Source organism: Plectrocnemia conspersa, unplaced genomic scaffold (genome assembly GCF_051122295.1).
Source record: "Plectrocnemia conspersa isolate PC_06_02 unplaced genomic scaffold, ASM5112229v1 ptg000001l, whole genome shotgun sequence".
NCBI lineage: Eukaryota > Metazoa > Arthropoda > Insecta > Trichoptera > Polycentropodidae > Plectrocnemia > Plectrocnemia conspersa.
In genome coordinates, this window is record NW_028277165.1 from 22004832 (window position 1) to 22016073 (window position 11242).

The 11242-nt window shown below is 31.2% G+C and overlaps 3 protein-coding genes across 8 annotated transcripts; 1 reads left to right on the forward strand and 2 right to left on the reverse strand.

The window, feature by feature from the left end:
* Positions 1–1011: 1011 nt before the first annotated feature.
* On the reverse strand, positions 1012–4024 carry NitFhit (ntrilase and fragile histidine triad fusion protein NitFhit). 5 transcript variants are annotated; one of them, XM_088195929.1, is made up of 9 exons: positions 3927–4009; positions 3551–3607; positions 3237–3479; positions 2683–3170; positions 2396–2620; positions 2110–2337; positions 1927–2041; positions 1780–1857; positions 1012–1675 (listed from the first exon to the last, which is right to left on the reverse strand). In XM_088195929.1, the coding sequence occupies exons 3-9, from the start codon at positions 3477–3479 to the stop codon at positions 1493–1495; spliced, it is 1560 nt and encodes a 519-aa protein (XP_088052055.1). In that variant the 5' UTR covers positions 3551–3607; positions 3927–4009; the 3' UTR covers positions 1012–1492. The 5 variants fall into 5 exon arrangements, with proteins under 5 accessions (XP_088052055.1, XP_088052052.1, XP_088052059.1 ...); XM_088195926.1 differs by lacking the exon at positions 3551–3607 and having other exon boundaries at positions 3927–4024; XM_088195933.1 differs by lacking the exon at positions 3551–3607 and having other exon boundaries at positions 3237–3410; positions 3927–4016.
* A 2273-nt stretch (positions 4025–6297) lies between these two features.
* Sgt1 (suppressor of G2 allele of skp1) lies at positions 6298–7930 on the forward strand. The gene is made up of 6 exons (XM_088196036.1): positions 6298–6357; positions 6697–6816; positions 6882–7092; positions 7152–7240; positions 7468–7572; positions 7642–7930. Exons 1-6 carry the CDS (start codon positions 6322–6324, stop codon positions 7747–7749), a joined length of 669 nt encoding a protein of 222 aa, XP_088052162.1. The 5' UTR covers positions 6298–6321; the 3' UTR covers positions 7750–7930.
* Positions 7931–7972: 42 nt separating this feature from the next.
* Positions 7973–10174, reverse strand: LOC148239221 (mitochondrial potassium channel-like). 2 transcript variants are annotated; one of them, XM_088196015.1, is made up of 5 exons: positions 9935–10174; positions 9649–9798; positions 9422–9584; positions 8582–8776; positions 7973–8512 (listed from the first exon to the last, which is right to left on the reverse strand). In XM_088196015.1, the coding sequence occupies exons 1-5, from the start codon at positions 10097–10099 to the stop codon at positions 8316–8318; spliced, it is 870 nt and encodes a 289-aa protein (XP_088052141.1). In that variant the 5' UTR covers positions 10100–10174; the 3' UTR covers positions 7973–8315. The 2 variants fall into 2 exon arrangements, with proteins under 2 accessions (XP_088052141.1, XP_088052149.1); XM_088196023.1 differs by having other exon boundaries at positions 9897–10174.
* Between the last annotated feature and the right edge of the window lie 1068 nt (positions 10175–11242).

Sequence of the window (11242 nt, forward strand, 5' to 3'; positions counted from 1 at the left end):
CTTAGCGCAACTTGGTGATTTATTACGATAATTTTTGGTATGACTGTATGTTCGGCATTTCTTGCATTGAAGTATTTCGTTTTTAATGTGTGGAGCTTTAAATTTTACAACCGTATTCATTAATAATTGTATCTTATGTATATCTTTATTATTTTGTTTAGGTTCCAGATCAATGTAAAACAGTGATAGTGTTTTTTTATATATATATTTCTTACATTATGTCCTTTATTTTTTAGTTCTTCCTTTAAGGATTCCTGGTCGGATGATAATTGTAGATTATTCAATACTACTCTATAGTTTCTCTCCTGTTTTTTTTTGTATGGATGAAATTCTGTCTTTCTTTCCTTTAGGGCATTAATGGTTATACTGTATTTATCGCCATTTCTTAGTTGAATTATAATCTCTTCATTGTTGGTTGTCTTGATTGTATATTCGATAGTTAACAAGCTTAATAATGTTGTTAAGGGTTTAATATCTTTGAAGATCGGTGGTGGTTTTAGTTCATCTATGGTACAAATTTTAATGTTTGTTCCGTTGTCTTCTTGGAGTCCATTGTATCTGTTTTTTATTTGGGTTCCCCCGAGCCAGTAATTATTTATTTTTGTTTGGACTAGATGTTCTGGACTTCTTAATCTTTTTCGATTGTTTGTTGTCACTGTTTGCCATTCTAGGTTATCGTAGTTCATTTTTTTGCACCAGTGGCGCTATACACTTGGTCAGCTGCGATAACGGTAGTTTTTTTTTATACACGCGCACTCACTAATACTTGGACTTTGGATTTGCGTTTGCTATTCGAGTGACCGTTTCGATTTGTAATAATGTTGAGATGGATATTTTAATGTACGAATAAAAAGTTTAATAAAAACGAAACTTCTTTATTGGTTATATAGTTAAAAAAATAAATTTGATTTTTCGTAACTAAAAATAAGCTTATAAATATAATGGAAACTGTTCAAATATGTATACATTATTTACAAATTAATTGTATAATAATAATAAAAATATATAATTTTGAAATGGTAATATATATCGTCGGTTTGGAAGCATACCATCACAACTCAAAAGAAATTTAAATTGTTAGATTATGTTTGTGACAGTCCATGTATCCAGCTGTTCCACGCCATTATTCTAGGAGAGAGTATGTTTTCATTGCGGAAACGTAACTTTTTTTGATTTGAAATTTACGTCTTTTAAGATTGTGTAATTTTATGTTGTGAAAGCGGAAATCTAGTTCCTATTGCCTACGTTAACAGCCACCCGGAAACAGATTTATGTCTTTTAAGATTGTGTAATTTTGTGTTGTGAAAGCGAAAATCTATTTCCTATCACGCTTGTTAACAATGGGATACAGATTTACGTCTTTTAAGATTGTGTAATTTTGTCTATTCTTCCAAGCCGATGATGTTTCTTATATTATTCTTTCATTACAAATAATCATAACATAAAAATATATTTGTACATTGAATTTTATACAAACGATTTGTTTTTATTTCTAGTTAAAATATTCCTTTAACATAGCAGCCTCTGCTCTCATTTCGCTCAACTCTCTAGGTGGCTTCAATGGCATGCTAATTCCACGTCCAGGACTAGCGTCATGCTTTGTCAACTCTAAATATATAAGATCAACATCTTTGAAGTCCCCACGATGGCGTGGCATTACATGGCAGTGGACATGCTGTAAATTAAGTGAGTTGGTGTTTAGATTGTCTTTATATACTACTTATGCTTATTTATTATATTGATCATCAAGAAGTTTTATGTATATATTTAGAAACTCACTTCCACAGTTTGTCCTGCATCTGGACCATCTTGTACAGTAACTGTTGAAGAATTTGTCTTATGAACATTCTCCATAACCTAAAATTAATTTTAATAAAAATACGTATAAAAAGATATTTTTAACAACAGTCATTCCATTTTGATAACCTTTTGAACTTTAATCACAGTTTTGAAAAAGTCACATATTTCTTCTGGCGTTAAATTCTGAGTTCGTTTCGCCACTCTTTTAGAAGCAACTAGAACATGTCCAGGCACGACGCATCTGAAATATTTTTAATTTACTAATAATAAAAATACACATCAGAATATTACTACAAAATTAATCTATACCTTATATTCACAAAGGCGTATGACAAATCAGTTTCATAAAAAACAGTTGATGCCCTAATTTTAATATCGGAAAAGATCTGATATGGTTCGTCTAATTCTTCTGTAATTTTTACACTTATCGCATTCACCTTGGAATCTGAATCGTCTCCTACTGGTTTATCAGTTGATATATGATCCCTCAATTGAGATCTACGAACACTTTGATTGACAATATTATATATGTCATTCCTGAAAATAATTAATTATTATTGAATAGTCTTATTTATATTTACACTTAATATATAACCTTCGATGCTCAAAAACAGGCATGTTTCTCCTAACGTTCTGTAATCTATCATAATCCAACTCGGCTATGGCATAACATGGTTGATCACTCTTATTACCGCAAGTTGCTATAACTTCGCCCCATGGATCTACGCACATCGCATGACCATAAGATTTCCTTTTCTTGTTATGTTCGCCAACTTGAGCGGCCGCTATCACAAAGCACTGATTTTCAATAGCCCTCGCTCTATAAAAATAATATTTATTACGAATGATCTTTAAACAACAATAGCAACAGCTAAAATTTACCTTAACAAGACCTCCCAATGGGCTTGTCCAGTGGCGAACGTAAAAGCTGATGGGTAAGTCAAAATATCAGCTCCAAATTTACTAAGCTGCGTACTGAATTCTGGAAATCTTAAATCGTAACAAACCGCCAATCCAATCCTTCCCACCGGACTGTCCACAGGCAGAACTATATGACTTCCAGTTTTAGCCGTATCGGACTCTTTGAGCCGTATATTTTTCTCTGGTATTTCCACATCGAATAAATGAAGCTTCCTATACGTTTGTACAATCTCCCCACAATTATCAATTATAACATGAGTAATGAAAAATTTAGAATCGTCTTTTTCATCCTTCTCGTGAATACCTCCCAGAGATAACCAAATATTATTCATTTTAGCGAGATCACTGTATTCTTTTAAGAGATTACCAGTTAAAATTGGTTCTGCGAACTGGAGAGTGTCTTTTTTATTATCACATAAGTAATCGCACGCTTCAGGTAAGAACACCATCTGAAATAATTTAATACATAGATATGAATATAAATACAAATGTGTTTTAAAGTAGAAATAAACTACCTGAGCCTCATCTTTAGAGGCGTCTTTAATGAGAGACGATATAATCTTCATGTTCATTTGTTTATCATTAGTAGAAGTCATCTGGCAAACTGCTATACGTCTTTTTCCTTCCATTTTGTTGTAATTGTAATAATACCTTTTGTTGTATTGTAACAATGTGTTAAATAAGTTTTTCTGTTTGTATCCAACGTATAAGCGATTAGATGGTAAAAGTTTCAGTAGAGAAATGGCCGTAACCACCATCTATAATGTAGTAGATAACAACAATGAATACATTGATTTAATAGTCTATAAGCATGTTGATACTTAATTACCTTTTATGTGAAAATAAATATGTTTTATAATCTAATATAATAAATATGAAGATTTATCTAAGGAGAAAAAAATAGAACAAATTGTATAAAAAGGGGAAGTAATTATTAGGTATAAATATATATAATAATGCATGTTTATAAATTACTCAATTGATATGATAAGACATAAAATAATTATAAAGTGGATCTAATTGAACAAAATGTCTAATTACTTTATTACAATGATAATAAATATTATTATAAAACTAATGCTCATATTTGGATAGCTTTCGACCAAATTGTCATAAATTGATTACATGTTTATTTAATTCTATGAAAGTGCATCCTAAAAAATACGTACTATTTTATATTGAAACGGTGTGAAACAATTAATTACCGATGGTTAATGCGGCGAGATCCGCCACAACCTTCAATCAGTGCAGTCACAACAAATTACAACTGGCAGCTGATACAGTGTTGTCACACTAAAATATATTTTTTTATCAATAGTGATAAAAAATTTGTATAAAGTTTTTAACCCATATCAATATGCAACTTGACATTTACAAATTATTTTTGCGGTTGTATTTATTTATACACTGCGATAATCATATTCTATAACTATATAATACATATTTTATAACTACAGCAAAAAAACTATTAAATTATTTAAATAAAATATAAATAGGTTATCGGTAAATGTAAATATTTCCTTGCAATATAGGAAGTGTTATCCTAATGCATTTCAATAGGGTAAATACAATCAACAACTACGAAGTAATTAAACCCCAGACAAATCTAAAGATCTAATTTAATGACATATTTATTTATTATAAATTATTATTACAGCTTGCAATCAAAATATGAGATTAAAAAAATATTAGATCCATATTATAATTATATAATATTCACTAATTCTAACAATATATGGTAAAATATGTACTACTGGGAGATCGGATACGACAGAAATAAAAAACTCTGGGATCGTAGGTAGAACCTAGGTTTTTCAGGTATTAGTCGCCGACTATATCACTGGTCTATCGTGTTGGTTTGACATATTGTTGGCCTGTCACTACAGAAAATTAAAAAAAATACATATGAAAAGGGTTATTTTAGTTAAATCCATGCCCTTTATAAGCATTGCTGGTAGATTACATTGCCACTTTTGTTAAAAATATTTATAAGCATTTGACTCAATTGTAATCTAGCTAAGGATGTGCTGGCTGAAAAAACCCCAGTTTATTTTTTGGAAAAACAAGGTTTTGGAATATGAATACACGGCGATGCGAAAACAGAAATTTGGAGAATAAAAAAAATATAAAATACAGATTGACACATTTTTTGATATGTACAAATATTGCAACACTTACATAACAACAACTGTTTCACATAGTGTCAATACTGTCAAAATCATTATGTTAAGCTTTCAATTAAGTTGGGTGGTCACAACGTTGGACAGAATACGTTTTTGACAACAACTACGGTCTCGGATATAAAGAATATTATTGTAAATTGATACAAAATTATTTTGTTTTTATTTAGCTTGTTGATAATTGCACTGTTGTTACATTAAATTTACAATATGTATTTGTATTTTGAATTTTGATTGGTAAGGTGACCAGACGTCCTTCTTTGAGGAGAATTGTCTTTTATTATATTTTAAAAAAAAATTATATTTTACAAGTACAATAACAAATTTATAATAGCTGCCACTATTATATTTTTTTTGGTATTTCAGTTGATATATATTTATGTTTATAATATAATTTATAAATATTCAACATCTTTCTAAAATATATATGCTTGCTGTCCCATATTTATATGCATTAATTATCAATGCGACTCATTAAAATTTCAGGATATGAATAATAACAATATTTACCCTTTCTTCTATAATGAATGTCATAATAAAAAAAAATATTTTGGTGACGGGATGGTGACGGGTGGCAATTAGACACAGATTGAGCCGCTGCAGTAATGTTTAATTGCGATATGAAATTGCTTACATGGTTATATAGATCATAGTTTCTTAACCGGTGGTCCGCGGACCACTGGTGGTCCGCGAAGATTTTTATGATCGAATTTTATGCTGTATTTCACAGATTTTTATATTATATTTCATGTTACTGACTGGTTTAATATACTTAAATATGGTTATATCAGCAAACTGTGTTGCAAAATTAATTGTTTTGAATAAAAAAATCAATTATATAAATATTTATTATTTTATTTTAATGTTGATGGTCCGCAAAACATTTTTTGATTTTTTTGATGGTCCGTGGATGTAAAAAGGTTAAGAAACTATGATATAGAATCTATATCATAGTTTCTATATCTATATCATCTATATCATAGAATCTATATTATATTTATGTATAGGTTTTTATTATGGCCAAAACTTGGCGGCACGTAACGGTTTTTCACTCGAGTGGCAGCCCTGGGGGGACTCGCAACGGCCGGTTGCGAGCCTTTCCGCAATCATCTATATTATAGAGTCCCCCCAGGGCTGCCACTCGAGTGAAAAACCGTTACGTGCCGCCAAGTTTTGGCCATAATAAAAATCTATACATAAATATAAACAGGCCCCACACTATTATTACTAGGCTTACCATACGACCCGATTTCGCACCATTGGTTCCAGTTTCAAAAAAATTTCAAATAAATTTTGGGTTTTAAAAATAATAATTCCAAATTTTGCCCATCACTATCAATCGTACTACGATTGAGACGTTTTTTTATTTCCTATATATTTTTTAACTGGCAATACCAACGTAGTCGCGGTGTCTCGATTGATGATGTCTGCTGTTGAAGGGTCTTCCTCTTCGCAGGTTATGTTATTGTTTTTCTTTCATTTTTACCTTTAATTCATTTTTATTATACGAGAAATTGAACTAAATACATTCCAATCAATATTAAAACATATTTATCGGTGATGTTGATCTTAAATGTCAAACCATAATAGCAAGTCATATACTGTAAACATTGATGTAAAAAGTGATTAATGGACTGAAACCTTATCTTTACTGCGCAGTTGTGACTTTCTTCCCAATGTGAAACACGTTTTATACCATACTGACTGCATGAAACTTGAGAAGCTTTTTTACCTGTCAAACATTTCCTTATATGTAACTCTAAAATTAAATAGAAATATATATTATATTTTTCAGGGCCCACCAATTAACAAAATAAGACACGAATGGTACCAAACGGAGACTCACGTAATCGTTACGATCCTATTAAAAAATGTTACAAAAGAAAAGTTAAAAATTGATTATGGATCCCATTTAGTAATTTATTATGATTAATATATTTGTAGACTTGTGGAATTTTTATATGTAATAGTAATATTTAGCTTTCAGTGTCATGTCCAATACCTAACTCGGAGTCCGAATATAGCCTCGAAGTTGATCTATCGCATGAAGTAAACCCAAATCAGTGCACTCATGCGGTCATGTCGACGAAAATAGAAATAAAATTGAAAAAAATTCAAGGTTTGAGATGGGATACTTTAGAGAGAAAGGCAGATCAACCGTTAGTAGATGATGTTAAACCAATTCCTCAAGGTATTCATAAACAATGTCCACTTTTGTGTCTTCCCTGTATTTATTTTTAAACATTTCAGAAATCGTTGACGCGTCAGGTCCAACTATACCGAAAGCTTACCCGTTTCAAAAAGATTGGAATAAAATCGAATCAGATTTGAAGAAACAGGTACAAATTCATTATTTTTTATATTGAAAAATGTATAGGAATTTAAACCATGAAAATGAAGATATATAAACATTTTGTAGAGAAAATGTTATGTTATGAACATTCATTAGACCTTTAAAGTAGTTTTAATATTTTTTACTACAACTTTATAAAAATATTGTTAGTTTATAATTAATTGTATAATACCTACTTACGGATTTTAACTTCAGAATATGTATACTTTATAGGAGGCTGCTGAAAAACCGGAAGGCGACGAAGCGTTGACAAAATTGTTCGAACAAATTTATGGCCAAGGTTCTGATGAGGTTCGCATGGCGATGAACAAGAGCTTTGTACGTATTTTCCAATGCATATTTTAAATTACTTTTTCAATGTTATAAATTTAATATGTTTATCTTCAGATGGAATCAGGTGGTACGGTTCTCAGTACGAATTGGAAGGAAGTCGGAAAGGAAAAGGTCAAGATACAACCACCTGACGGCATGGAATACAAAAAATGGGACAGTTGAACTAGTTTAAATCTCGTAACTGCTGTATATCCCCCTTTTCGGCTTACCGATGATTCGATTCGCTGCGATCGAATATTAACATTTGAACCAAACATTTTTGTATCTATATTATAAACGAGGATTTGCTATTTACTGTCTCGACGGTTCATTGCATTCGAGCGTATTAAATACTAACTTGCAACGTTTGGTTTTATTTTTATTATTAGTAATTAAGAAAATACTGTTTTTAAAGTGTAAATATATTTAAAAACATACTTACTAACAATTTTTCTTCAAACAGAAAAATTGTATATAAATAACAATTTGATTATATCTAAAACAACAATTTTGATACAAACGTCTTAAAAACATAATTAAAGCGTCATATCGATGGCCTTGAGTAAATTAACTTAATAATTGTCAACTTTATATATAAAAAACAAAAATCATTTGTCTTCTTGACATTCGGGAGATGCAACAGAAATGCAGGATTATCTCATTTACATTTAAAACCATTGATATATAGGGTAAAGGAAAAACAACTTTAACTTAAAAAGGAACTAACTACATGTTGATTTTGTATATTTTCACATACACTTTCCAACTATGAATATTGTGACAAGGCCTAATATTGAATAAAAACAAATAGATTGTAACTTTTCATCGTCTATTAGAGGAGCTACGTTTCCCACAGAAAACCGTTCTTTATTTTCATGAGTGTGAATCATGTGATTAGTCTTCTGGAACTCTGACTCGACCATTTTCTCAATTTTGATGATATAATCTGAAAGAAAATTATATAAATTAACCCCGAGCGTATTAAAAAATATGTTAACAAATATCAATATTATACCGAAAATCGTCTGCTGGTTAGTTGAGATTGCTATCACTCTCGATTCTAACGATTTCAGTTTTTCCTGTGTGCTTCCTTCGCTAAAGTTGAGATTCCATAATTTTGAACCTGATCTCTCTTCCGTCATCATGTCTTTGAATTGATTCATTTTTATTTTGTTGTTAATTGTGCTGCCCAAGAATCCGAGAGCAGTGCCTATTGATAAATAATTTATTTAAACATTAACCAAAATATATTGTGGAGTTGCTGCAAAATTATTAATAACAAAATGACTGCACTCTTTGTTAGTATAAATTTTATATATACATTGTAAAAAATATTTCAAATTACATAAAGAAACCAGACAGACAAGTGGTATAAGTTAGTGACTTTTACATGTACCTTTTTTTTACGTACCCTAGAATTTTAGTCTGGGAGATCGGAATTAGTGACTACTATAGAATTATAATTCCAATCGATATTCAGATAAGATTTTTCCTAATCTCACAAATTAATATTTTGAAGATTAATCTAGGTTGTACATATTATGTATTACATATTATCTAATAAACAAAATTATATATAGAAAAAAAATACTGTTTTGTTGTTAAACAGTAATAAATTGAGAAGGATCAGTATTGATGATAAAAAGTGTGTATTGTACAATCTGAAGAGAAAATACTACACTACCCATCAGAGGTCAAAAATGGTTGATATTACCCATTCTCTTGATTACCATCAGCGAACATAAGGGGTAGTTACTACCACACCCTTTTAAGTGTTAAATTATTGCGGCAAACTGTCGATATATGGCCATTATTTATTAACTCTTAAAAATGTTCATTCAATATATTCACTAACCTGCTATGGACGCCAACAGATACAAATATTTATTTTTTTCCGCGTAAACTCTTTCAGTTTCCTGACTTAACTTTACGGCGGCCGTCATCTCAGTGAAAAATTCGCGTTCCACCTTTTCTATATTTTGAAATTCCGTTCTTAACGATTCTTCTTCGATTATAATCTAAAAATTGGGTATAAATTAATAATCGCATTTAAATTATGAATACAGTCCGAAATGGGGATACCTTATGTTCTTCGGTAATTAACTTTAAGTAGTTGGGGTCTCCTTTAGATATGGTTTGCATCTCATCGTGTATGGTTTTCAACCTGGACTGACTGTTTATCAGATTGTCGCCCGCTTTCCTTCTCATCTCTTGAGCCTTGATGAACTTTTCCTAGAATTTGAACGTCGACGATGCATAAGCGGCGTGGGACGTTAAAGGGTCATCGCTCTATTGTTAGACGCGTCGTCGTTAGAGTGAGTGAGAGATACCGAGCGAAAGGTAATTGGTGAAGGTGTTCGGCAGCCACCTGAGCGGCGATGACGTTCTTCTGCAGGAGGCGCACTTCGTGGACCCCCGTGAAGGCTTCGTAGCGGGTGACGGCCTTCGACAGCGAGTCCTTCGGGATCCGCTGACGGACGACGCCAATCGCGGACTTGACCGCGGTCAGCGCTCGACCGGCTCGCGAAGTCATCTCGGCTGTCAAAACTGTTACGTCAAACGCGAGAGGTTAGGAGAGAACCTTGGACGGGGTTGCCAGCGCAACTGTACTCGACTAGTGTGAACGACAATAAAATAGTTCAGCAATCATTATATGTATGCACATAATCTCTTTTAATGGTTTAGTAATGCTGGTTATTTGAATGCTTATTGTATACTTTTAAATCAGGCATGATTAAAAAATGTTTACTTCTTTTTTAAACACAAATAAAAAATTACATAATTACCACCGCCCATTTGATAATATTTGTTAAAAATAATAATTTTTTTTTTTTTTTTGGAAACTATGGTTTGTAGTTTGTGTTATTACATTATTATTTGTCCAAATCTACAAAAACGTATATGGGTATTTAAAATCACTTTATAGAATATTTAAATCGTATAGGAATCAAAACAAACCAAATCACTGCAATGTTTCTTTGTAATCAATGTCATTTTAAAATCTTTGTAGCTCCGTCAAATCGATACCGTCGAAGTCTGAAAAACGCAGCCGCTTCCACTTACATCGTCAGATTTAATTTAGTAGATCAATCGTCTAAAAGTGCTAGGAAACAACTTCTTATTCATCCATAAAACGAAACATGCGCGTTCTTAGGGCTTAATATTATTTAGGGGGTCTCACGAGTTCTCTTGGAAAAAAATATGATAAAAATATTTATTTTTGTATATCTTATGTACTCAACCTTAATACGATCTTCAAAAAAGAAACATTATTTTCAGATATAATTACATTACAAATTAAAAATAAACGAAACAGACCACATATTTATTGCTCATTTTTATAAACTATATATACATATATAGCCTAACTAATGCTGGGCTTGGGGTCTTCAGAAAGCTTGATCTACCACTGCGTTCTCAAAGTAAAGATTTTTACGAGGCATAGCCACGACATAGTTTTCATTTGTTGCAGAAAATTGAAAGGCCAAATTTGTATTTGTTATAAATTATATGTTATTTTGTAGTTTGAACTAAAATATAAACACGTAATCCATCATATAATTTTAATTTGGAACAAAAAAATGATCTCTTAAATCCTTCACCGCAGCTGATATTTTTGTGGGGGAGCACTTATTTATGCCATAAGTTATTTAAATATTATTTCAATAAATTAAAA